At 37.8% G+C, this 27,932-nt stretch overlaps 3 protein-coding genes across 5 annotated transcripts in view; 2 read left to right on the forward strand and 1 right to left on the reverse strand.

The window, feature by feature from the left end:
• The window catches only part of mnat1 (MNAT1 component of CDK activating kinase), a 24,707-nt gene extending 14,164 nt beyond the window's left edge, over positions 1-10,543 (reverse strand). Inside the window, exons 1-7 of one of the 2 annotated variants that reach the window (XM_073812895.1) lie at positions 10,525-10,543; positions 9,296-9,411; positions 6,128-6,280; positions 5,973-6,046; positions 5,784-5,887; positions 4,059-4,199; positions 2,446-2,577 (exon numbers count right to left, since the gene is read on the reverse strand). In XM_073812895.1, the coding sequence (XP_073668996.1) occupies positions 2,446-2,577; positions 4,059-4,199; positions 5,784-5,887; positions 5,973-6,046; positions 6,128-6,280; positions 9,296-9,384 (693 nt within the window). In that variant the 5' untranslated portion in view covers positions 9,385-9,411; positions 10,525-10,543. Of the gene's footprint in view, positions 1-2,445; positions 2,578-4,058; positions 4,200-5,783; positions 5,888-5,972; positions 6,047-6,127; positions 6,281-9,295; positions 9,501-10,524 lie in introns of those variants that run through there. The other variant, XM_065296511.2, reaches the window with a different exon arrangement.
• On the forward strand, positions 7,812-15,983 carry six4a (SIX homeobox 4a). 2 transcript variants are annotated; one of them, XM_065296508.1, is made up of 4 exons: positions 7,812-7,912; positions 10,643-11,398; positions 13,433-14,028; positions 14,203-15,983. In XM_065296508.1, exons 2-4 carry the CDS (start codon positions 10,755-10,757, stop codon positions 14,727-14,729), a joined length of 1,767 nt encoding a protein of 588 aa, XP_065152580.1. In that variant the 5' UTR covers positions 7,812-7,912; positions 10,643-10,754; the 3' UTR covers positions 14,730-15,983. The 2 variants fall into 2 exon arrangements, with proteins under 2 accessions (XP_065152580.1, XP_065152579.1); XM_065296507.2 differs by lacking the exon at positions 7,812-7,912 and having other exon boundaries at positions 10,626-11,398.
• A 4,894-nt stretch (positions 15,984-20,877) lies between these two features.
• On the forward strand, positions 20,878-23,310 carry six1a (SIX homeobox 1a). The gene is made up of 2 exons (XM_065296512.2): positions 20,878-21,858; positions 22,642-23,310. Exons 1-2 carry the CDS (start codon positions 21,299-21,301, stop codon positions 22,937-22,939), a joined length of 858 nt encoding a protein of 285 aa, XP_065152584.1. The 5' UTR covers positions 20,878-21,298; the 3' UTR covers positions 22,940-23,310.
• Positions 23,311-27,932: the final 4,622 nt, after the last annotated feature.

The following is a 27,932-nucleotide window of genomic DNA, read 5'->3' on the forward strand; positions in this document are numbered from 1 at the left end:
TCCTTCACAAATTAAATCCAAACGGCTCCAGGATGATAAACAAAGGTCTTCTGAGGGTAATCCGCGCGGTGTTGTTGTAGAAATATCCATATTTAAAACTTTATTAACGAAAATAAATACCTTCCGGTAGCGCCGCCATCTTAGTCGCGTCCGCATTCAGGAGAGAGTATTAGCGTAGTGTACGCACTTTTCTTAGTGACGTATGACAAATTCGGAGGGCGGGGGCACAGAGCAGCAGCAGAGTAACCTCCGTAGGCTGCGTAAGCTCTCATCCTGAATGCGGACGCGACTAAGATGGCGGCGCTACCGGAAGGTATTTATTTTCGTTAATAAAGTTTTAAATATGGATACTTCTACAACAACACCGCGCGGATTACCCTCAGAAGACCTTTGTTTATCATCCTGGAGCCGTTTGGATTTAATTTGTGAAGGATGGACTCACTTTTTTTGGACTTGAAGGTCGTGGACTATGGGTGGACCCCGTAACATTACATTTAATCAACTGAAAGATCTAAAACATTTTATAAAATATCCTAAAATGTGTTTGTCTGAAAAACGATGGACATATGCAACTCGGACAGCTTGGGGGTGAGTAAATCATGGGTTTCATATCATTTTTGGCCGAACTATCCCTTTAAGTTGTTTGCCAATAAACGACATGGCAGAAATTCTCCTTGTCCTAATTCATGTATAATGCTGAAACAAATGTAGGCATGTCAGAATTACAGTTATGCCCCTTACATAATGTAGCCTTTTTTAATGTTTGATGACAAGATAGAGACTTAAGGAAAATTATGTAGACTAATAGTTTAAGTTTAATGTCCTAATAATCAGCCTTCTTATTTATATGTCCCACAGCCGACATGGAACATTATTAACCAGTTCAGGAACTTAATTTTTTTGTTCTAACCGGTTCACGAACGTCAATTTTAGAGTTGAACCGAAAACATTAAAATACTGTTTCTGTTCAGAACGAACCAATTGGGAAAAAAAATCTGGTTTAAAGCCCTGGTTATAAATGATGCCATCCAATCAGTTTCGGGAAAAAGACCAAAAAACTTGAATCTGGAAGGGACCATATTATACATCTTTCTATCATTTTATTTAAGTCCATTTATAATTTACTAAAAAAAAAAGTACTCTGTCTCTGACTGCAGGCTTACAGAATTATACAAGCTGTGGTTTTACTACAGTCCTACACGTTTAGGACTTCTTTATGTAAATAACCCTTGTCATGGCTATTTTCTTCTGGTACAGTTGTGAAAACTAGGCGCAGAACACGGTAAAACTAAACAAAATAATATCCAGTATCATCATAGCATGTTTTTCGTTGGTAAATATTGCTAAACTGTCCCAAAACCAACCAAGAAAAAGTCGTCTTCTATTAAATCATGAGAGAGAACGTCAAAAGTGTTTTTCACCTGGGGATCAAGCGAGAGGGTGTTGGGACTCTTTCTGACTATGCAGGTCTTTAGGACACTCCAAGGTCAACAAATATAAACTGTCTATCAGCACCTCTCTGACCTTAACACACATCTCAGATCAGCACATCTTAAACTGATCACATACTCACACCATTCTCCTTTATTTGGGCAAAAAAGAAAAACTTCACACAGATATATTTCCAGCCGAACAAACTATGCTCACACAAGTCGAATCGAAATGTAAGAGACACTTAATCGAGGCCTGAATTAACTGTGTAACACTAGCAAATACACACATACAGTTTCGGTCAGGATTAATGTGAGCTTTGTGGTCTCTTTAGTTGACATTAACTGATCTTAAGTAACACAAGTGAGAGCCAATGTCCTTTCAATGCCCCGTAACAGACACACATACAGTCCACTAGCATACTATTTCTACCTTAAAGCTTTTACTGGCTCTCTAAGTGTCTCACATTGCTTCCCTATGTGTGTGTGTGTGTGTGCATGAGTTATATATAACACTACAATATAAAATGTAATATAACATAACATTAGTGGCTCCTGCAGAGAAAGAAATCTAAACACACATAAACAATGCTTTTCCTGTGCCACACACAATTCCTCAAAGAAAACTCTTATCCTGTTTTTTACTCTCATATGGCACACACACACTTCCCTCACACTTTTGCAGCACATTCACTACATGTTGATTCAGGTCTGTGTCCTTTAAAGTGACCGCTAAAGTGTTTTTTAAGGACAAACCAGTTTCACCTGTTTTACAACACACTCAAAAAATTATATAAACACAGACACACACTCCCACAACATATTCAAACACTGGCTAATACAAACACCTCGGCGTGTCTGTGTGTACTCAGCACAATATTATCACAAAAAACGGTTCAAACGTTCATAAACAGATAATAGAGGTTTATGAAATACTACAAATGATTCAGAAAGTCTACTACTGACGGCTCAGTTGTAGTTTTGGTAAGAGAGTGTACATGTGTTGTTCACTTACCATCAGTATTCCAGTAGAGAAGATGTTTGTTGGTTTGACGTTCTGCTTCTGTTTTTCTATCCGAGTCTCCAGTTGAGCGGCTCGATCTTTATGTTTGGCCAAAAGCATAGCCGCAGGTAACTGAGAACTCTCCTGTAAACGTATACAACATAAAGATCAGGACATGCTTTTCAGATTTCCTTCTGGCATTTTTGCCAATTAAGTGATTAGAAAGAAGAACGGGTGGGGAAATGACTCAAACTGTTATCTGCATGAGCACCAAAGCTCAAACTGTCAAAGCACTAACCAAATTAGTTAATTACAAAAGAAAGTTAATTACAAAGTGTACACTGAAAAAAATGATTCATTCAATTTACTCAATTTTTTAAGGTAAGTGGTTGCAATAAATTTATTTAAGCAACATTTAAACAAAAGTTTTTATTGTATTTTAATTTACTTTTAATTTACATTTTTGACTTTTTTGTTAAAATGTGGCTTAAATAAATTGATTGCAACCACTTACCTTAAAAAATGGAGTAAATTGAATGACTCAATTTTTTTTCAGTGTATGTGTCTGTAAATTCTACAGTTTTATGTAGAGCAGTGGTTTTCAAACTTTTTGGAATGCGCCCCCCCCCCCCTTTTGTGTAGGATGCATCTCTCTACGCACCCCCCCCCCCACACAGAAAATTCATAAATTAAAGGATTAGTCCATTTTCTTAAAAAGATAATTTACTCACCACCATGTCATCCTAAATGTTGATGTCTTTCTTTGTTCAGTCGATAAGAATTTTGTTTTTTGAAGAAAACATTCCAGAATTTTTTTCATTTTAATGGACTTTAATGGACCCCAACACGTAACAGTTTTAATTCAGTTTAAATTGCAGTTTCAAAGGACTCTAAATGATCTCAAATGAGGCATAAGGCTCTTATCTAGTTAAACGATTGTCATTTTTGGCAAGAAAAATAAAAACATATTCACTTTTAAACCAAAACTTCTCGTCTTCCTCCGGTCCTGTGACGCACCCTCACGTATTTGCATAATGATGTGGAAAGGTCACATGTTACATATATGAAACGCACATTTGGGGACCATTTTAAACAATAAACTGACACAAAGACATTAATTAGTATCATTTGACATACAACAACATCGGAACGGTCCTCTTTCTCCAAACTTGTAAAAACTGGGGCGTAGTTTCGCATACGTCATCCGTGACCTCTTGACGTAATGACGTATTACGTGAGGTTGCGCTGGCCCTTGTGACCCTTATGCCTCGGTTGAGATCATTTAGAGTCCTTAGAAACTGCAATTTTAAACTGCATTAAAACTGTTAAGTGTTGGGGTCCATTAAAGTCCATTAAAATGAGGAAAATCCTGGAATGCTTTCCTCAAAAAACATAATTTCTTCTCGACTGAACAAAGAAAGACATCAACATTTTTGATGACATGGTGGTGAGTAAATTATCTGGATTTTTTTAAGAAAATAGACAAATCCTTTAATTAATTTTAAGAAATATTTGATAACCACTGATGCACAGGCTGATTCACCAATCAGATTTACATTTTAGGGGAGTCTTTTCTAAAAGACCAAAACCACAACACAGGCCAAGTATGTTTCTGTGTACAGTACCAGTTCATCTAGCAGGGCCTGTTTGTTTTTCCTCTTGGCTTGTAGTTGTCTCTGTTCCTCTTGCAGGGTCTCCAGTCTCCTCTGCTCTGAATCCTGCTGCTCCTGTAACAACAACTCCTCCAACTCCTCCTGCTCACGTGTCTAATAAAAAGAGATGGATTTGTGATTATTCAGATGTTTTCTTCTTGAAGGCAGCCTAATATGCTATACAGAATACAACAAAATAGAATATAATAAAAGTAATTATTTATTTATTCTTAGTGCCATTCCAGCATCTATGGATATATTCAGGGAGAAAAGCAGTTAATCTACACTCACCTAAAGGATTATTAGGAACACCATACTAATACTGTGTTTGACACCCTTTCGCCTTCTGAACTGCGTTAATTTTACGTTGCATTTATTCAATAAGGTTCTGAAAGCATTCTTTAGAAATTTTGTCCCATATTGATAGGATAGCATCTTGCAGTTGATGGAGATTTGTGGGATGCACATCCAGGGCACGAAGCTCCCGTTCCACCACATCCCAATGATGCTCTATTGGGTTGAGATCTGGTGACTGTGGGGGCCATTTTAGTACAGTGAACTCATTGTCATGTTCAAGCAACCAATTTGAAATAATTCGAGCTTTGTGACATAGTGCATTATCCTGCTGGAAGTAGCCATCAGAGGATGGGTACACGGTGGTCATAAAGGGATGGACATGGTCAGAAACAATGCTCAGGTAGGCCGTGGCATTTAGACAATGCCCAATTGGCACTAAGGGGCCTAAAGCGTGCCAAGAAAACATCCACCATACCATAACACCATTGCATTAATGAGAAATTGTAGCCTGGTCCAACCAGACTCTCGTATATTCATTTCATTTGTACAGAGAGTCTGGCCACGCTCCATTGCAAAGCGTTATTTCCGTTAAGGAGGGTCCTCTGTTGAAGTTTAAAACTATTGGATCTGCCCAGAGTCACTCTGAATCTGCCATAACCAATCGCTAACGTTTGGTCATGGCGTATGTCATGCGCCGAAACCGGACGGAAAAAACAAGTCCGAATGATCAGACCAACAAAACTTAGCAATCATTGTTCTTGCTCTGGCTTTAACTTCTGTATATTCGGCAGTTTTGCAACAACGGACCGAATAGCTTTTCTCACGTCTTTCTCCGCTGCCATTACTGAATTCCAACTCAAACTGACGCACGACCTCAACGTCATCGTTCTTAGCCACGCCCCTCTGTTCGCTGATTGGACCTGCAGATTTTTGCAGGAGAAAACAAAACTCTACACAGCAGTCCCAGACGTAGTACTGAAGCAAATGAAAATTAAGCGGAAGCACGTAGGAGGGCGGAGCCAGGCTAGGGAAATTGAATAGGTATTCCTAATAATCCTTTAGGTGAGTGTATACACAAGTTGATCTATACACACCAATTTGACATGTCCAATTCACCTAACCTGCATGTTTTTGGCCTGTAGTGACCTAATAGTAGGGCTGTCAAAAGATTAAAAGTTTGATTTTGAATAGTATATGTGTGTGTACACTTTAAATGTGCATATTGGTGCCTCAAATGGTGCATATTAGGACTTTTCTAAAAAGTACCAGTGACTACTTTCGTACCTTTTTATTTTTTTTAAAAGAGAGTACTTATAATCCATTTCCACCTAAATGAGGTTCTCATATGTGAAATCGTTCATATCCCAAATCATAACTACACAGGCAAACACACACACTTACCAGTTTGGCTTTGTTTTTCTGTATAATGTCCCGGTTCTCTCGCTGGTACTGCTCCATTATCTGCTTGGTCCTTTCAACATCTACGTTATTAGTCAAGTTAAACACTGGACACATACAAAAAAGAAAATCAGTAACTGAACTGAACATAAAACTATGATTATGAACAAATAAACAATGCATATATCTCACCAATGTCCTCCACCTGCTCTAGGTAGTCATTATATTCTTTCAGAGAGGAAAAATCGAATTCCCTCTTATTATAACTGACAAAAAAAGAAACAAATTAAAAACATTTTAATAAAATATCTGGATTAACATGCTTTTACACTTTATTTTTCACGTACATTTTAAGGACTTTCTTGCGGATCTCCACTTCTTTATCGATGGCTGGATCTTCGAAGAGCTGCACGCGGAAATTACTCTTTCTAAGAGGAGTGTTACACTGCACACAGTTACCTGAGCCGCGGACAAAGAGCATCTCCACGCAGCTCTCACACCTGAAACACACACACATATTCTTTACTGCTGGATTACTCATACTGGCAGAATTTCTGCTGAAAGAGAACGAGTCAAAATAAATACTAATGAAATGTGAAATCTCCTGGAAAAACCTTTAGAAGAACACAAACACACATTTCAATCATCTCTCTGCTTCAGTGGGTGAATTTTAGACCCAGAAACTTTCCAAACCGAGCCATAAGTTAGACTAATGGATAAAACAGAGGCCTGATGTGTGTGTGGGTGTACGATGGTCTTATTCAATCATTGTGGGGTGATGATGGGAGCTCAGGTTTGAAGCAAACCAGACATGCACATTAGGACTGACAAAACACTGTGTGCATGTGTGTCTCCGAAAGCAACATTAAATCTGGGCTGAGATTTATGGATGTGCTAAGTTTCTAACTATAATACAGTAAACAGCATTTTTCCACAGTTTGTTTTCTATTCTTTCTTTTTTTTTTTTTGCAATTAAACATCATTGTTGCAAAATGTGTTCTTTGGAAACATGTGAAAATACCTTGCTAACAATACAATACAATATATCTTTATTTTAAAGGTGCAATGTGACATAAATCTTAACTATATGCAAACCGGACATGCAGAATAAAACATACTTTTGATCTGCTTTGTGTGGCTATTATAAATATAAACCACAAAACAATCTTTCTTGGATATAAATATGTAATCTCCAGCTCCAATATTTCTCCCTGTCTTCGTTTCTCTCTTTTTCCATGAAAGGGGCTATTTTTAGAGTGATATCACACGTTTACAGTAAGATTTCAAGGTGGAAACCATGCTGTGCTGTGTCAGATTGTTCCCGTTTCCAATTTTAGAGGTTAAAGACCAGTTTTCCCTGACCCATGACCTGAACAAACACAAGGTGTGTTACATTACATGATGCATGCAAACCATGCATGCACACACATTCAGGTGAATAGATGCTAGTAGCCATATTCTGCTTGCTCTTCCACCCCTGATCTGTGTTTGTCAGCATGCTGAGAGGTTACTACACTTCACTAACTCAGCACAACTTACTCCATCACGCACACTAAATCTGCAAACTCCTGCATTTCAAACATGCTTACAAATAGTCTTACACACACACACACCTTCTTGTGTCCTTCTATGAAGTCCTGCAGGTCAGGCTTTCACAGTCACGCAACATGTTATCAACTGTATTTACTCACAGGTCACTATCATTTATCAGATGTTCTGCATATAAAGGTTAAGTACTCATAGTGTGAGCATGTTGGACTGTCTGAGACTCTCCACTGTGTGTCATCAGTGTGTAATATATTCATATGGTCTCCAAGTCCTAGGTCAGCAGTCCTCGGTGAGTCCTTGCATTCTCTGCAAGTCAAGGGCAACCGGAGCACAAGGTGTCACATGACTTCAGATGCAAAACGTGAACTCATATTGGTCTATTACACTTAAAGACACACTAATGTGCTTTGAAATGCGCAGCTTAGGTCAATGCAATGACATAAAAGGAGGTGGCGGCTCCTGACGCTTTTAAAATAGCCAAGCATTAAGTTTACCTCAAAACATGGAATCTGATGAGGAGCTCGAAGTGCAGAAAAATGAAAATCATAAAAATCATTGATCCATATTGGTAGAAGTAAGAGACGGTAAGTTTTGAATTCTTATATCTACAGTGCATTCAGAAAGTATTCAGCAATGATAATTTGAAATGGAAGGCACCTAAGCAAGATTCCAGATGTTGTTGTAAAGATCAGAAGACTACTACTCTCTTATTGTCAGAAGATGATCTCCTTTGGATTTTTGAAAAAGTTTTAATGTTTTGCATGGATGTAAATTTCTTTATCTTATGCTTTTTTGGATTTCTGAGTTGGGTTTGTAAGTTACCAAATCCAACCTTATATTATTTTAATCACTGTCTTGTTACCTAATACATAACAGCGTTTTGAAACATGTCAGCAACTCCTAGTAAGTGATAGCTGGGGTTGAAAACATTTTTACACCGCGGGGTAAGTTGTAACACAGTGTTACAATTAAGCCTCAGGTATACAATGATAATGAAATAAAAACAAAATACTATTAATCAAAATAATAACTGTTAATGCAATATTTTGGGAAATAATTGACAATTATGATTATTTGTCTTAATTGTGCAGCCCTTTCAAAAAAATCTATTTATATGAATTGATGCATAAAACAAGGATGAATGAATGTGTAGCTATATCTACTCATTATAGGCAGATATATAAACAATATCCACCTTTAGTAAATAGACAGAATTTTATTGAACAATTTGTGTTTAAGCAAATAACCTAGCAGTTGTTACAACAAACCATAACATTTACACTCCTGTCACTTTTTCGGTGTAATTTTAAAGTGACAGTAGGTCCCACAAACAAACGTTAAGTGTTCATTTGTAGCAGAGATGCAAAAAGGCTGAAAAAATTTACTTGTGCTCTGCTCTCCCCTATTTGTAAATTATATTTCAGTCTTCCGTGTGTGTGTGTGTGTGGGGGGGGGGTAATTATCACGTAGTGGGGACCAATTGTCCCCACAAAGATAGGAATACCAGTATTTTTGTGACCTTGTGGAGACATTTTGAGGTCCCCATGAGGAAACAAGTTTATAAATCAAACAGAATGTTGTTAATTGAAAATCTAAGCTACAATTACGTTTTCTGTGATGGTTGGGGTTATGCTACACACAATATTGGAAGATCAAGCGGGATATGGCTAGCATCTATTCACCTGTGTGCATGCATGGTTTGCATGTGTCATGTAATGTAACACACCTTATTATTTTGGTGGTTTTACATTAGCAACAATATTCGCCGTAACACTGTTATATAGTTAAAGTTACTATGGTAACGTCACTCATTTTATGTCATTTACAACACGGTAAACCTCTGCAGTGATAAAAGCATAAAACCAGATAATAGTTAGTGGGAGATACACGTGTCGTGAAAACACTATTTTGCTAAATGCAGGTTTGGTCAGATGTGTAAGTTACAAAGATTGACAGCATTTACTCACAGCGTGTGTCCACACACATTGACCATCAGCTTCAGAGATGGGTTCCTGTATTTTGTTGTCTTGCACCTCGGGCATCCCTGATCATCCATTATTATTACTATTTGTTAGGAGTCGGTCTGTACAAAAATAAACAGTAATCAACTAAAAATTGACACTACCGTACACCGCAGTGCTACATTCAAAACGGTCCGGAGAGAAACAAGTATGTGTAATATCATGGTTCCTATCCAAGCTCGAGCCATCCAGTGCTAGCATCGAAAGAAAGAAAGAAAGAAAGAAAGAAAGAAAGAAAGAAAGAAAGAAAGAAAGAAAGAAAGAAAGAAAGAAAGGTTTCTAAAAAACCTTTAAATGTGTATTAAAAATAAAGCAAATGTATCTTTAAACACTACCAGTCCAGTGAGTATTAGTTATTTACTGAAACATTTACGTTTTGTGGTATATTTACTTTTATGAAAATTATCTATGGTTTTATTATAGGCTAGTAAAAAACATATTTTTGGCATTGATTATACCATTACCATTCTTACTAATAAATAACATGGCCAAGCTATTGCAACAAGCTGTTTGTGGTAAACCATAGTAATCATGTTTTTCCTGTTTTATCTATAAAAACTAATTTTTAAATATCAACAATATTAAACATAATTTACACATAATTCTCTTCCTTATTCTCAGTATTTTGTTTTGAAAAAAAAAGTAAATATTATTTAGTCATATTAATATTTAGGGATTTTTTATTGTCTGATGTTATCATTAGCTACATCTGTATCAGCGTCAGTTACAAAGTAAAAATTGCCCCTTTTGTCCTTCCGCCCCTGTCCCGGCAAACGTCTCACTGCTTGTTAGTGTTTTAAAGATATTACCATGTTTACAACGATACATTTTTATAAGGGATATTATAACAACTGCTTGGTAGAGGAATAGCTGAAGGGCAGGGCTTGTCGTTTTGAATGTTTGTGTCGTTTGAATGTCGTTTGTATCTCCATGAGCAGTCTAAATTCTGTTGAGCTCAGAGTAAACATACTGCAGCACACAAAAGACTCGACCGAGCTCTCACCTAGCGCAGGTGAGCCGCGGGAAAACGTCACACTTGAGTGACAGCTGAATTTTAATAGCCTGCGGTCGCCCCGCCCCTTTTGGATCTTTGTTTAGCCAATCATGTGTCCCCCCCAAACTATCGGACTGAGAAGAAGTCACACTGGAAGGAAAGGCAAAAGCTATCCACTTACAGAGACACCCGATATCACACGCATGGCGCAAGGGTAACCTGATCAGCTTTGGTAAAAACGAGGCGTGGTGATAGACTAAAGGAATCCGAGGATTAAAAACAATGTCTGTTTCCTCTAGTGAAGTGACAGTGACGGGCGACATCAAAAAGGAAAATGTGAAGTGCGCGGAGCCTCTCGAGATCTCCGCGGAGGGTCGGGAGCAATCCCGGGACACTCCGACTTCCACTGTGATGCTTTTAGGGCAACAGCAGTCTTCTCCATCGGAGCGCAAGATGCCCATTATGGACTCTTTGACTGCGCACAGTTCACCCACAGCAGCTACCTCTTTGGCTTTCTCACCGGAGCAGGTTGCTTGTGTTTGCGAAGCGCTTCAGCAGGGAGGCAACGTGGATCGGCTCTCCCGTTTTCTGTGGTCTCTCCCGCAGAGTGACTTACTGCGCGGAAACGAGAGTATACTACGCGCGCAGGCGCTGGTGGCTTTCCATCAGGCGCGCTACCAGGAGCTGTACAGCATTTTGGAGAGCCACAGCTTCAGCCCTTCGTGCCACTCAGCCCTGCAGGATTTGTGGTACAAAGCCCGGTACACAGAGGCGGAGAAAGCCCGCGGTAGACCGCTGGGCGCAGTGGATAAATACCGTCTGCGACGGAAGTATCCCCTGCCCCGGACCATTTGGGATGGAGAGGAGACGGTGTACTGCTTCAAAGAGCGCTCCAGGAACGCGCTGAAGGACCTCTATAAGCACAACCGGTACCCGTCACCAGCCGAGAAGAGGAATTTGGCCAAGATCACAGGACTCTCCCTGACACAGGTCAGCAACTGGTTTAAAAACAGGAGGCAGAGAGACAGAAACCCCTCAGAGACACAGTGCAAAAGGTAAGCAAAAGTTAGGCTATATTTTGAAGTTATATCAAATAATTAACTGGTAGGCTATGAAAGGAATATTATATATGTTACAAATATATTATTAAAATTTTCATTTGAATCAAATGTTCAGTTCTTCTCTTGTATACAGCTATTTTCCCCCATTTGACAGATTTGAGTAAAACCATAACAGTGTCCTGGGTGCGTAAATATTCAGAAACTTGAAGCTGCTCGTATATTATTTTAAAGATGACTAATATAAGTATTTTCATTCAATCAATGCGCATTGATAGGCACTTTTGTTTAATGCTTTAATAGGAAACAGACTTCAATCTAAAATAGGACTAAACGTGTGCGTACAATGTATCGTGTGAGTCACTACCTCCTGTATGTGTGTGTGTGTGTGTGTTTATTTTGAGTGAGTAGGCCTACTTGGGATCCATTGACGCGAAAGGTTTGCCCCACCATATAAATCACTCTGAACTATTTACTTTTCTTTTAGCTAGAGGGAATATGAAAACCTCCTCTTCAGCACTCCATTTTAATATAACCTCTTACACACACACATACACACACTGTATACAGGATTTGCTGTAATGCATTTGTCTTTTATGAACAAAGCTCAGGCACACCTGGCGGAGGTGACCTCCCTTAAACACACATAATACAACTTTTTCCATTCACAGAAAGCTGATGTCGTTGCTTTATATTTCTCCAGGTAAAATTGTGTCCTGTCAGCCCCCAAACAGTATTTTTTCTAAAATCTAAATGCATAAAACATTTTTGCTGAGTGTTTGAGGATGTTGTTGTTAGACACACTGGAGTTGTAAAGTCCTGTCAGAGTCGCGCAGCTGCTGCAGTCATTCATGATACGCAGCAGCTCTTCTCACTCAACTACACCAATTTATGTTTGAACAGCTGAAGTTACTGTGAAATATCATCATATGTAATTTTGTGTTGTATTGGATTGTGTGTTGACTCCAAAATATAGGCTAAATTTAACCTTGCTTGTGACCAATCCCCGTTTGGCTAAGGACACTTTGTAAATAAAGCTTACCATTTGTTAAATCACGCTGTGATCTCGAGCCTGTGTCGCCATAGGACTTGCGCCAAATGGTGTGTAAAAGTACTAAAAAAGAGTCGTAGTAGTAAAGTAGTAAAGGCAGGAATACAGCTGACACCCATTAGGTGTGATCTACAGAGGGTCCTGTGGTGTTTAGTGAACACCCACCTCCCCATTTGTCTCTGCGCGCCCCCGTCTCTTGTCTACATAGCTGCGTCACTCGTTTATTTGGAAGGGTTTTAATAAAAGGTTAAAATCAGACAGCTGTTAACAAAAGTTTATCTGGACACTTTTATCGTTTAACAAAGATTTTATATTTTTAAAGTTACAATAAGGAATACAATATTGCTATGTATTTTTAACACATTATTAAAATAAAAATATAAGTGGTGCAAAAAAAGGAAAATGATTTATATTTACTAAAAGAATTAACAATCAAAGTCATTTAACTTAGTCAACAAAAAATTAATGTTTTTATAACTTACTCATCCTTATGCCACACAGATGTTTATGACTTCATATTCTTCAGTTAAACACAAAGTACGTTTTTTTTTCTCATTTTAAAGGCAACGCTGCACAAAAAACACATATATTCATCATAAACGTCATCATTAATTAAAGTAATCCAAATGACTCCATATGACCCAAATGTGAGTTAAAAAATGTGTTCTGAAGAAAAGAAAGATGTGGGTTAGAGAACTATTAATATTTTGGCAAAATTGAAACAAAAACAAGTATATTAGAGCGATAACTCCAAATATGGCAGCATGTTGATGGAAGTATGTGAGTTTAAACATTTTGGGACCTATATGTATTAAGCCTATATAAAATGATGGATATGGAGTTGATTAGGAGAAAATGTTTTTTTGGCCAAACTTTTCCTTTAATTTAATTATAAAGATCTTAAGACGAGGCAAACCCAAGGGAGATCGCATACTGTGCCTTACCCCCCCCCCCCCCCTCTCTCTCTCTCTTTCTCTCAGTGAGTCAGATGGAAATCACAGTACAGAGGATGAGAGCAGTAAAGGACAAGAATCCTTGTCCCCATGTCCGATGTCGACCTGTGCCGATGGGACCGTGCCTCTCTGCTCTGGAGCTCTGGAGGCCGGGGTCATCATCCAGCAGGTTGAAGATAGCAGGAGCTCCATTTCCCCACCCTCGGTCATCTTTAACGGAGTTTCGATAAACACACCCACCTCCATTTACCACAATGGCACCCCCTTCCTTTCTTCGACAGGACACATGCTCTTCAGTGGTATGAACGTGGGACTCCAGCCTTTGTCTTGCAGGTCTGCAGAGCAGGATAAAGGGGCATACACCTCATTTCACTGCAGCATAAATGGGACAGAGGCAGATGTGAAAGCTGAAAATGTGAGCCAAGAAGTGTCTGTCCGAGACAGGGCCGAAACGATTAGCTTGTCGTTCGGTACTACGCCGACTAATGGAGCCCTGCACTACAACTTGGTGACTGTACAAGGAGCAGTGCCTGATGGCAATGGGACTTCGCTGCTTAGCAACAAAGTGGTACTTCCTCCTTTGCAACTCCCATCATCTTCATCAACCTCATCTGTTACACAAGGTAAGTCAGACTGATATTTTATTTATTTATTTTATACGTCACAATTATGTAAACCCACAAAACAAACATATGAATCAGCCTACTGTCATTGATCCTCAGTTTAAAAGGTGATGTTTTTCTATTTCCTTGTGTGTGAGAGTTTAAGAGCTTTATCTTTTCCCCTCTCATCATCAGGTGCTATTTCATTAAGTAATGCTTCTGCTCGAACATCTCTGTGCCATCTGGATGAGGTGGAGGAGCACGACAGACTGCGACTGACCTCACTCGAGCCCAGCACAGCACTTTACAGCCTGGCTGCTTCACACGTACTGTCCAATGTAAAGAAGGAACCCCTGGAAAGTGCCGATGGATACCTTTACCACCCTGCACTTCACCTGGAGCAGACTGCTCACCTGGGCTACTCGAACACCTCTGACCCCATCCACAACTCCACAACCTCACTTAACACCACCTTGACGACAAGCCAACATGAGTACACAACTCTCACAGTGAGCTCTCCCTTACTCGCCCAAACAGACATTACCGGTGAGTTCAGAGGTCATGATGTCCATGTGACCTCAAACCTAAATGGTGACTTCCTGTGTGCAGTATCAGAGGGGGGGAAGGTCCCGGACGAGATGGTGAGAGAAATGGAGGAAGAGGGGAAAAAACTGACTAAACTAAAAACAGTTCATATAGAGGAAGAGATGACTGACTTATGAACTTATGTTGCTTAAATAAGGAGGTAAAATATTATTTTACACTATTTTTGATTGAGTTTTATGGTTTCAATGTTTTGTTTTTAAGTATTAATTTATTATGGTGAATTTGTCGCCTGATTTTATCCAGTTTGGTTTGGATAATCTATGCAAAGACATATTTGGAGGGCATATTTTTCAAAAGTGTTTGTTTTATCTTTTCTTTTTTCTCTTTCTTGTTCCACACACAGTTTAAGATCAGTAGTTGTGTAAAATACAATAATACTTTATATGCATTTCATCATATCTGTCCACACTCTAGTTTCATACTTCTTTTAAAAAAGTGTTTACATTATTTTTGGTACTACAGAAACCAAATTTACTCCGAAGAGTCATCAGAGAGATGTAATTTTCTCTATCACTCTTTCTCTCACTCTGAGGAGTGTGGACACATGTATATTTTATGGGAGTCACCTGTTATTTTCTGCCAAGAATAGTTGAGTTTAACCGACAGGTGGGTGTGTGGTCATGTGACATCCATGTTCTAGAGCCGTGCAGTGTCATTTCAACATTAAAGGTCACATTCGCACATGCACACATAGAGATTAAAAACACTTATTATTTAAATATACACAATAGGAAGCCATAACACATACACACTTTAACACATATGTACACATATAAGTGCTAAAGTAAAAAAACATTATTTTAAAGAAATATAATATGCAGCTGATAACAAACTAAATGCCAGTTAAAACCAATAGCAGCAATAATAAAAACACAAGCTATTAATTTACATTTTAAACCAAAAATGTCTCTGTACATTAAGTGGTACAGTTGTAAATGTGAAAGATATATTTATATAAGTGTGTTTGTGTGCGTGCATCTGGGAGTTTTTTATTTTTTTTTAGATTGTTATGTGCAATCTTAAATGCGTGATTGGACTTCAGGTTGCTTGATTTTTTTGTGCTGGTGTGGTATATGCAGTATTTAACTTGATGACAACAGCTATGCAACTGTTCTGGGACAGAAAAAAGCAGAGATGATAGCAATGCTGTCTAGCTTCATAAACTGGACATGCGTCTTACAGCTATCAGTAATTCGAATGATACAGGTGTAAAATTAAGTCATGTAGAGTTGTAAATGTATGATCAAAAAGCAAAACAGCCTTGTGTGAATATTATTTTAGCATGAAAAATGTTAAAAGTTGAAGAAACGTGTATTTTTCTAAAAAAAAGGCACATAAACGTGTGCAATTAAATATTTATATTCAATATATATAGCCTCACCTTGTTTCATTTATGACTGTAAGAAACTCTGGAAGTGGTTGTTGGATTTTACTTTGTTTGCGTTTAGCTGTTATGTCTACAATGGCAATAAATATACCGGCGGACAGGAAACAAGCAAATTTAAAGATTTTAGTGCCAGGGAGAAAAAGAAAGGGGAGACCTGATACAGAAAGCCCAGACCGGGTGCTGGAAAATCAGTGGTGATGGTTTGCACATGCCTGGTGGTCTGGAGCTTGTTAGCAGGCTGCTCTTGTCCCAGACTCTTAAATTCAAATAAACAGGAGGGTGATTTCTGGAGGCCCTGTCGTCTCCTGTTGCGGGGGGGGGGGGGTCCAGAAAGCGGTGGAGAAACAGACAGACAGGCACAGAAATTCTTTTTGATTTGTAAATGTGTACAGACAGGCAATGCATGTCTTTCAAACAGATCACAACAATTTCACTGCCACAAAACCACTGCAGCCAGCCAAGCAATTGTTGATCTCAGAGTTTCTGGCTCGGATTTAACCATAATGAGCATTTGACAGACACCATGAGGGAACTTCAGGCTGATTCGTGCACCAAAAAAACTTCTTAAAAATTGAATCTTTAGTAAATAATAATGCTGGGACATATCCAATATTGCAGTTCATGAGGGTCAAAAAAGAACAAGACAAGTGAGAAAGAGGGAGATAATTGGAACAGATTGTATGATTGAAACGGGAGCATTGTCACCTGTTCCCAAACAGCCCAGGTGACCCTGTTGCCATGAGAGATGAGTATCAGGTAACCGGCTGGTACAATGAATGCAGTGAGAGAGATGAACAGGGAGAAATACTTCTACCTCATGGTTTCTAATGTTTAAAATGTATTGAAATGAACTGATTCCGACTCTGCAATATCCTGTGATGGATTACGTCACATAAAAAACATGTGCCAATAAGAAGACTGTGATTGAAACCACACATAAACTTCACACGTACCTTACACTGAGCAACAATGAGAACCCAAAGTGGACCGATAATAAAAAATATGAAGCCCTCAAACTGAGCCTTATTAAAAACTATGACCTCTCACCTCTGGGGTTTTCAAAGGAAGAGGGGTTTAACCCTGAATAGCAAACAGAGCTGGATTTGTAACCTGAACCCCTCCCTACACCCCCACTAATGAGAGGTGAAAGGGCACACGCAGCTCCGTGACTCAGTTACTCAGCTGTGCTTCATACCTGTGAGAGAAAATTTTACTGGTGAGGTTCTGACGATGAATAAGAACCAGACATGCTGTGTTACTATGCGTGTAAGTGTGAATGTGTAAATGTGAACACAGAGTGCCACATATACTTGCTGACAAGGAAATGTGAATAACTGCGTATCTGGATTTTTAAACATTTTCCCTCTGCTGGTCTATTCCTTCTGCTGGTCTTCATTATCATACCATACTCATTTTCAGTTCTAAATATAAAAACTGCATCATCACATTAATTTTAATAACAATCTTTGCCTTTGGGATATGAGGCTGTCATTCTGTCATTTATCTTTACTGAACTTTGACCTCTGCAGCCTTACACAATTTCTGTGGTATGCTGCTGAGAGAGAGAGAGAGAGAGAGAGAGAGAGAGAGAGAGAGAGAGAGAGAGAGAGAGAGAGAGAGAGAGAGAGAGAGAGAGAGAGAGACCTGTAAATAGACTTCTTGTTTAGGGTTAGGTAGTCATCAGCAAAGCCTTCTCTTGTGATATAAAGTCTATTTTTCTTTTAAATAAATTTCCCTCATTTATTCTTCGAAACATATTTCCAGTCATTAGTCTCTTTAAGTCATGTAGAAACAAAACGGTAATGGCAATTTTTTGTGATCACACTCTTTCAGGCAGGTATGCTCAAAAAGTCACAGTAACGTCAAAATCAATAATAAAAGGCATCTGTAAGTAAAAATTATGTGTATGGTATGTCCTCATTTAGCTAAATAGTTAGGTGTGTGCATGACACACACAGGGGTTAATCTATGCCTCCTAGTGAAATTGGACCACCGAGAGAGAATGACCCACACGAACTGTTCTTTAGCTGCTTCCAAGACGCCACACACACCACTTTTTAAGATGAAAGAATGTAAGTAAGACTTTTTTTATTCAATTAATTAATTTAATGGATTTTTACATTGTAGTTATCTGGCCAGCTTCTGAGCTGAAACCTGTCTGCAATGTGAACAAGGCAGGCCAACATTTAAATTGCGTGTGCAATTTCTAATGAATACTTTACAAATAAATTGCACGTTTAAAACACCTAATGAATATTTAATATACATGCAAAATGTATTATAAAACAATGGTGCCTGGAAAATCGTTGGTGGCAAATCCAGACAGATATCGCTGACTGGCGCCCCCTTCCTGTAGTCAAAATTATGACAGCTTAAATCATATGACACTTTAAAAAAAATTGAACCTATTTGATTAAAAACAATAAAAACAAAACAATGCCTGCTATGCATTTAATGAATCAAGGTCTAATTATTTTTTAAGGTAAATCTAATTCTTTTTTTGAAAGAATTATTTTATCATTTTTAAAGATTTTTTATTTTGAAATCATCTGGTGTCAGCACTTTACCACTTTACAATAAAGTTGTTTTTGTTAAATTTAGATAATGTATTAGCTAACTAATTAGATTTATCTTTCAATAAACAATACTTTAATAGTATTTAATCTTAGTTCATGTCAATTTCAGCATGCTTTTTACTAAACTTGTATTGTAAATTTGTAAAATCAATTAATATGCATAATTAACTAATATTCACCATTGTCATTAACAAAATATTAGTTAATAAGTAATAAGTAATAATTAATAATAATAATAATAATAATAATAAAAGAGTAGGATGTTGGCTCTCACCATTCTAATAAATAATCTAAATGTCGATTTGTTTTTTCTTTTATTGAGCTAATATTATTACTACTGGATCGCGCATATCTGGGCCAGTTAAGAAAATTTTGCATGTAACCTATAATAAAAATTATTTTCCAAGATTTCTGTACATGGTCAACCGTGCAAATGTTCGGTATTTTTTCTTTTAGATTTTTTTAACTGTACACATGGAGTTTTATATTTTAATTTCACAAGCAGCTGCAACTACAGGGAATGAGCGTGGAAGTCTCGTCTGCAATTTACACCACGCAGAAAACTCATAAACACATTCAGAATCGGAAAAAACAGTTTACACCTTCACAGTGGTAGCTCACGAAACATGTTAACGTTTGCGCCTATTAGGATGAGTGTGTGCCCTGTATCATCAATGAAGTAGGGCTCATTGGTGACACTGGTGTGAGCAGTGCGTGTGTGCGCGCACCTCTGTTGGTCCATAAGAACATCTTGAACTGATTAGGATCTGAAAGCGGGCACGTCGCTGTGACTGGGGGCTGGTAGAGGATCTCATGTAAGATTGAGGGGGTGCGCAGTGCTGGACATAGGCTATACCGTAACCTGAGTAGCCCATGTTTACTGCTCAGGATACAGAAGACAGCATAGCAAAGCGGAAAAAGAACGGATAGGATTTTAACAATAAACGTTTGCACTAATTTTTTAGAATTTGAGAAATAACACATTATTTTGAAAGATAATTAATAACGTACAAAAATTCGGATTATTTGTTTAGTGCCTACATTTGCTCTTACTGACATTACAAATGTTCAAAAGTTTTATATTTAATAGATGTGTGAAAATGGTGAATATATAGGCCTATAATATATTTTTTGTACTTTTGTGTTTTGGAATAGAATTGTCCCATGCACACAGCACAATGACTGACATTGTTTTGCCAAATTAGTAAAAAGTCTGCATCTCGATATGAAACAATTACGCACATTTGTGTGATGCTAAGTAAACCGCGTCTGTTCAATGACATTAATAAACCATTAAGTGAATGAGACGCCCCCAAACGCCCCTATTAAACAGAACACGACTGATTGTTTTCACAGGTGTTCAGGAACCAATTAAAGATTACAATGTATTACGATATTTTCAGTCGTAAATCCTCACACTGTCTAAATATTAAAAATATAGGGGTTAAAAATTAGGGGAATATTTTTCCAAAAAGTAAAACAACCTCAGGCTGGCCCAGCTGGATGTCCCGGTGTAGTGTTACAGATGTCTTGAGAGATAAAGAGCTGCAACCGGGAGACAGAGAGCTCACAAGTTATTTGCTAATGGATCGGATTAGTGTTTCAGACCTACCTTACAAACGACAAGGTTTTTTACAGACCAAACGCTAAAACGACGGATATTATCGTTTTTAGAAGTTATTAATATAAGTTAAGTTATTATGACTCTAATATAGATAATGAGATATTCTAAATATTATAATACATTATGCAATAATTTGCAAGAATGTCAACAATAATTTAAAATGTGATCAAGTAGCCAGTAAGCACAGAAACGTTTTGTAACGTTTTTTTGTTGTTTTATGTTTTTTTGAGGAAGTTAAATCTCTCATCCAGTTGCCTTAACCCACTTCTGAATCCATCATCACATCTTCTAACGCACTCCATCATAATCAAGGTGTGAAAATGCCACTAAATTAGGAACCCAGTTTATCAGTGGCCTGGTTCTAAATATAAAAATGTATACATTTATAATAATAATATTTTTTGGTACAGTAGAGTAAAAAAATAATCAAAAGACATGTTAAAACTGAGTTCATGAAAAATGTGAGGTAATTTATATTGAATGCGAGGCTCTGCAGGTGCTAGGATCCTGTGACAATTTAATAATTTATTAGTAGCCTATCAACAGCAGTGTGAGTGAGTTGGCCTATGTGTGTGTGTGTGTGTGTGTGTGTGCGTGTGTGCGTGTGTGTGTGTGTGTGTGTGTGTGTGTGTGTGTGTGTGTGTGTGTGTGTGTGTGTGTGTGTGTGTGTGTGTGTGTGTGTGTGTGTGTGTGTGTGTGTGTGTGTGTGTGTGTATGTGTTTTCAGGGTCTCCTGTTTCAGGCCTTGACGTCCGCCCTCCGGGGAGGAAACGGAACGGATCTGTAGATGCAGTTCTGCTCTGCTGGCCGGTTCCAGAACATACCGGGGCGAGTTAATAACGGAATGACGCAGTGCTGCTTTACTCTGTCATATATCTTCACAGACAATTCACAAACGAATCTCACGTGGGATTGTGGTGACAGTAGTGCCAACAACCAGAGAACATACGGTTATCACTATTTGAAAGTCATCAACAGATCCTGGATATTGATCCCGGTACAGGATAGCCGTGAACGTGACAACAGACTTTTCGTCTTGGGGCACACACCCAGAAGCTTGGATTAGGGTAAATTACGCGTTGGATTGTACCTGGACGCCATGTCAATCTTGCCCTCTTTTGGCTTTACCCAAGAGCAAGTCGCATGCGTCTGCGAGGTGCTGCAGCAGGGTGGAAACCTGGAGAGGCTCGGACGTTTCCTCTGGTCTCTGCCAGCCTGCGACCACCTCCACAAGAACGAATCGGTACTTAAAGCAAAGGCTGTGGTGGCCTTCCACCGTGGAAACTTCCGTGATCTCTATAAGATCCTCGAGAGCCATCAGTTTTCCGCACACAACCATCCTAAGCTTCAGCAGCTGTGGCTTAAGGCGCACTACGTGGAGGCGGAAAAGTTGCGAGGCCGCCCGCTTGGGGCTGTAGGCAAATACCGCGTGCGCAGGAAATTCCCTTTGCCCCGTACGATCTGGGATGGTGAGGAGACCAGTTACTGCTTTAAGGAGAAGTCTCGGGGCGTGCTGCGTGAATGGTATACACATAATCCCTATCCATCTCCACGAGAGAAAAGGGAGCTGGCGGATGCAACGGGACTGACCACCACACAAGTCAGCAACTGGTTTAAAAACAGAAGGCAGAGAGACCGGGCAGCCGAGGCAAAAGAAAGGTGAGATCCTGATAAAAATCACACCAATATTGGTTACAGTGCATAGGGGTACAAACTATCATTAATTGTTTATATTTAAAGCCTTTAAAGACAAAATATATTTACGCAATATTTTAAGACTTTACAAAAAATATAAAATGCATTCCTTCATATTTTTCCCAAATGCACAATCAAACAAACATTAATTTTTTTACATTTATATAATTTTTATGAAATATAATTTGTATATGGTCTCTTATTATATGGCTTCAATTATTTTGGAAAGGAAACCACAAAAGAAAATATTTTGGACATATTGTTACAGTAAGACAAAAGAGCGATTTGTGGCCTATACGTTGTCATTTAGTTACATATTTTGAGTGACAGATTTCATGTTAATATTAATTTATGTTTTTCAGTATCTTTTAGATATTGTAAAGATTCCGAATATTGTTTTTTCACAATCTGCAATATACATAAATCTGCATATAAACAAAATTATATATATTTGTCCATATAGGGACAGTGCAAAATTCAATCCACACAAACATCACAACATTATCATGCCACGCATACAGTTTCTTAAGAAAAAACAAGGGTTAACAGAGAGAACTGATTTTTTTACAATTCTTAAAGTGTGATTTTTTTCTCAAGATTACTCCATGTTTTACTGTCAGTTGATGCAATCATTTGAAAATGAAACTTTTTAAATATTTAATCATAACCCATATGAAAAAAATAATCACATTGAAAGACTAGTTTTATGGGTATAAAATTGTAAAATATGTAATATTTACCCAACAGAGAGAACAGTGAAAACAACGGCGTTGGAGGTATTAATAAACAAAACCAACGGTCCCCGCTCGACGGAGTAAAGTCGCTGATGTCCAGCTCGGAGGATGAGTTCTCCCCGCCCCAGAGTCCTGAGCACAACCCCGTGCTTTTACTGCAGGGGAACATGAACAATTCCGGGACTTCTCCTTACCCAATGCCCGGCCTCGGAGCACAGCATTCAATACACAATATGCAAGGACATCCGCACCAGATCCAGGATTCACTATTGGGATCTCTAACATCCAGCCTTGTGGATTTAGGATCCTAGGATATTTCATTCAAATTTCGAAGGACAATATACTGCAACAAGTAAAAACATGAATACCCCATATTTACGCCATTACTGCATAGCTTATTCTTATGACGCACAGAAAATTTGCCGCATCGATTTATTCTGTTGAAAAAATGTTTTAGAGAGGAGGAATCAAATGGGCTTCTCTAAGCTTCAAGAATTTTGAGTTTGCTGGACAAGTAAAATTATAAAACTAGCAAGGCCAGCATTTAAAAGCATCAACTGCATTGCTTAACTGGATGAAAAAGTTTGAATAATTTATGATTAATTTATATTTTTGCTGCATTGGACATCACCAAGGAGTTTTAATTAAAAAAATATTGGCTTCAAATATATTCAGCTTACAACTTTGAGGTCGGACAATTGATGTTCATTCAGCGTTTGAACTTTGACTTTTTTACACAATAGAATTAAAATAAATATTAAAAGATCGAACATAACAAAAAATATGTAAATCAATCAACGTGACACGTGTGAGCCTGAAGAGGGCACGAGCGCTTGAAAAATGAGAGCGTTTAAAACGTCAACAAGAAAAATTGGTTCTGCAGAGGGCCAAAGAGGCGACCAACTAGACGACCAACAGGCGCCAGACTACGGGTTAAGCCAAATTTAAATGTTTGACCCTTGTATATAAAGTCAACAATCAAACACACTGAATCACTTTCTGGTAAATTTATGATAAATTATTACATTCATTTCATAGAGTAATATCTAAAATTGGCTGAGAGGTAAATGAGAGGATAAAGGGCAGAAGCCTATGCTGGTTTTCTCTAATTATTTCACTTAATTCTGTCAGTTCTGGGCCACCGACAAATGTAAAATGCAAAATGCAAGTGCCCCTCTAACGGCACTCCACCTAAACCACTATAAAATATTTTCTTTAAAAAAAATGTCAGCTGATCGCAATTTAGAGCAATTGTGAACTTTAAACAAAGTTTTATGCTTTTAATAAAGACGTCACAGACAGTGCAAAAAAAAGAGAAAAACATGATAAATAAACCTTTCATTGTTATTAGGCCTACTTAGATTTTGTAAAAAAAAAAAGAGAAAAACGACAATACGGGAAAACTAAAAGCTCGTATCTAGAGTTTCACTATAGCCTACTTTCTGTGTCTCTCTTGTACCTCGATATTCTCGTGTCACGGTAAATGGATGTGAAGAGAGAGCGCAGAGGGTTTCCGGGCTCTAATGAGAACCATTCTCCGGGTGTAGAAGGGCTTGATTGCAGGAATGAGAGGGACACCCTACAATCATCCATCCTCAGGGTGGTGCACAACAGGAATTTCCTTTCAGTGTTCAATGAAGTCTGTCGGTTCAAATAAAAATTATGATTTTAATCTCATATCTTTAGAGCTATATGAATAAATATAGGCGTCAGTTGTATAGGTAAAGCTTAATTATTATTAAGTTAACGTTAAGACAATAGGCATATATCTGCACTCTTTATATTACAACCCGAGAAACGGAGAAATCTAAATACATGCTAAGGTGTAAATGGGACCATTGGGCTAAGCGCAGTATTTATACAAGCTTGCATCCCGACTAACAAAAATCGTTCAACTGAAAAACGAATTAAAATACTATCACTGGCCCCAAACATGGGGTTATGAAGTATAGTTGGCAAACATATAAGTCAGTCCTACACTGAATCAGGTAGCTTTATCTGCACATGTTGCCACACATCCAAAACTCATTTCAGCAAACCTGTAGCCAAAATGATTTTTTTTATTTTTGGAGAGGGGGCAACACTGAAAGAGCTTTCAAAGGCACTCTCATGAGAACCATGGAGGGGGATTCCATTACCAATGATGCATAGACCTGACAACACTTCAACTGTTCAGACCCCCGACGAAGACTAACATGTGTTTATGGTAAAATGGATAAGGCTGATACAATTGTCTTGAAGGTTGCAGAAAAGTATAGCAGATGTTTCTTACTGTACAAGTACACACATCTCTCAAAAATCCTATGGAATATGAATGTCTATAAACGTCTTCAAAGACATGCCTCTGTGAGACAGACGGAAAATTAAAAAAATGTATCACTTTATGTTTAAAACAGATCCAGACATTTAGCCTAATAATATTTAATATAATAAGCTTCTTGCAGACAATACTACATTCACTAATGTAAATTTAAAAATTTACTTTTTTTGAAATTTTGACTTGTCTGCCAAAAAGACAAAATATAATTAATCTTGACTCCTCTTTCAGGCATGGAAGCATTAAGGCAAAGTTTCACTCTCTAGAGAAGAGAGAGAACTGGTTAAAACTCTAGATGGCTCCATTAAAGAAAAACTCAGGAAATGAAAACAGAAATAGGATAGGTTCCTGTTTTTCATGGGGACCCTGAGCATTCTCCTGTAGAGGTATAATTATTACAATGAGGTCACTGTTATATTGGACACGCACCACAATCTTGTAGTCTTATCCATGTTGCTCTGGAATTGCATAAACAATTTTGTCTAAGTCCCAACAATCTAGATTCACGTTGATTATGGAATTCTGTTAAAGTCCTCTTTTACTCTGGATTTTTTTTTTGTCAACCCACAACAATTACATCAATTCCTCTTCTAACGTCTTCTTCAACTAAATATTTAAGATAGTGATGAACTGATGTATCGGCCAATATGTAGGACTATCGGCAGATTTTTGATAAATTTGAAACCATTGGCAAGTCGATACTGATTGTTTATTAATTAACTGCGTGAAGGAAATAAGTTGCATGTCTGTTGCATAATCCAGCATTAAAATAATACTTATCAGAATAATTAAATACTTCCCAAAATAAAATCTGTAACTTTTGTTTTTCAGAAGTGCTATGGGGAAAACGTTAATTACATGAGAGATTATACTCATTCACCTGAGCCATGCAGAGTAAGATAATTTTTGGAAAATGTCTGCGATATGGGCTTTTTCAAAATCGGGAAAAGACCAAAAATTGCAAAAAACAAAAGATCTTACCTTGTGCCTCTCTTAAGTTGTTTAGTTAAACTTTAATAGAATTTTGTGCTCTTGTAAACAAAAACCTTTAAACCAGTGACCTATTTATTAATTTTCTACAGCTCAACCTGAATATAAGTGATATGACCAATATCCATTTCATGATTATAATATATATTATGAAATTGTTATTTTTTTGTTGGAAATAAATGAAAATTCATCAGATATAAAACTTACACATTGTATGAAATCGTATGAAAGCAACAAAGTTATCGGTGTCAAGAGCAGTGATTATGTCTTTGTCTTGTTATTTGATTAATATTAACGGCGTAGACGGAGTATAATAGGCTGCTGTCACTTTAAGACCAAATGCATGGATCTAATATTGTATCAACACACATCTGATACCTTTTCCAACTGTTTATGTTTACTTAAGACACAAACCACTAATTTTGAATACCAAAACTAACTTTGTATGTGTTCATCTATTTAAGAGCAATAAACCACGGAAAAGTCTGCGGGCTTTGGGTGTGTGGGTACAGAAACAACTGTCTGTCAGACCGCAATTGTCCTTAAAATGCCTTGATGTCTCAAAACTGCAGTTTCTTCGCTTGCGCGCGCGTGTGCTTGAAGCGGGAGTGTGGTCCAGGGTCTGACATGATGTAAGTAACTCGATTAAACACAGCTTTAGATGTCTGTTATGAGAAAAATGTAAAAAATATTTTCGGTTCATTTTTATATTCAATTAAGCATCAACATTTAAAAGTGGTAAAATCAAACCATTAGGCTATATAAATGTTCTCCCAACACAACAGGAGAGATTAAGCATTTAATAAGTATTTTACAAGCATTTACACACAGTAGCCTGCATTTCTTTTCTGCACAAAAAATGGCTGTAGTCTGGTCAAAACATTCATAATCTTTTCTATCATAAGTATAAGTCAGAATAATCATAATTAGGTTGGGAGCAGTCTACACCCATACACATTCTTCCCTCTGGTGGATAATGCCAGACATCACAGCCACTGGCTGAAATTTTTATACCTGTGTGTCATCCCAGTTAGGGGAATACGATATAATATAAAGAAAGCCAGAGAGACACAAATATTAAGTTGGTATGTATATATAAATTATTTGTATTTAAGCTGAGCTTCTGTAGGAGACTTAAGCCTTCCACATTAAACTAATAATACAGTCTTATGACTATTTTACGACAAGAAAAGCAGATCAACTAAAACTAAATATCCAAATAAGAACAAATGATAGTATTATCATTTATTGTAAAACATTAAACAGTGCACGCACATTAACAAGTTAATACTAAAAACAAACCGTCCACATGGAACTTCATATTCGAGGGTAAATTTGCTCAGGTGACTTGTCTCCCTCTAGCGACTGATGGAAGGAATTGCATCATAATAACACTGTCCACAACTCTCCTCCAGCGTTTCATACCACTGACTGAAAAATTGACCTCAAATCTACACTATACAACCGTTATGAGTTGTTTTATTTGGTTATTAAAAGCACGAGGCATTGAATCTATCGTAGCGCGTTCTGCAAAGTGTGGGGCGACATGCTCGAAGGTTTTCTTTAATCAAATCATAAGAAAGTTGAAAGTTTAACATGGTATAGTTTAGTGATAAATCACAGTAGGTTTATACCCAAGAATGGACTATAGAGGGCGAGGGCCCTAAAGAGGTAATGTTCCTTCAAAATGACTGTCCCTGAGTTGCTAAATTATGTGTTATTGATGGAGATGTTTAAGAAGCTGTCATTTCCGAGACGCTCAAGCTTCAAATCGAGCCCAATTACTTTCTGCCTATCACTTTTCAACCCTCGTTCAGTTCTCGCGGTCTGTTGATTGATCCTCATTTGTCTACAGCAGTTTTTCTGACTGCAAGTGACGACAACCATTCGTCAAAACAATAAGCTCGTATAAGCGCCTGAGTGTTTGCAATTGCTCCTGGATTTAAAATCACAGTACCTGGGTTTTTTATGGAGGTTATTTTAGAGGCCTGCGCTTT

The sequence above is a fragment of the Paramisgurnus dabryanus genome, chromosome 20 (genome assembly GCF_030506205.2).
Source record: "Paramisgurnus dabryanus chromosome 20, PD_genome_1.1, whole genome shotgun sequence".
Classification (NCBI taxonomy): Eukaryota; Metazoa; Chordata; class Actinopteri; order Cypriniformes; family Cobitidae; genus Paramisgurnus; species Paramisgurnus dabryanus.

What these genes read in the sequence shown, in the direction of transcription:
- six4a (XM_065296507.2), top strand. Translation starts at nt 10,626, where the DNA reads ATGTCTGTTTCCTCTAGTGAAGTGACAGTGACGGGCGACATCAAAAAG. An exon ending in TCAGAGACACAGTGCAAAAG is followed by an intron (nt 11,399 to 13,432) that starts GTAAGCAAAAGT and finishes TCTTTCTCTCAG; the next exon opens with TGAGTCAGATGGAAATCACA. An exon ending in AACCTCATCTGTTACACAAG is followed by an intron (nt 14,029 to 14,202) that starts GTAAGTCAGACT and finishes TCTCATCATCAG; the next exon opens with GTGCTATTTCATTAAGTAAT.
- six1a (XM_065296512.2), top strand. Translation starts at nt 21,299, where the DNA reads ATGTCAATCTTGCCCTCTTTTGGCTTTACCCAAGAGCAAGTCGCATGC. An exon ending in GCAGCCGAGGCAAAAGAAAG is followed by an intron (nt 21,859 to 22,641) that starts GTGAGATCCTGA and finishes TTTACCCAACAG; the next exon opens with AGAGAACAGTGAAAACAACG.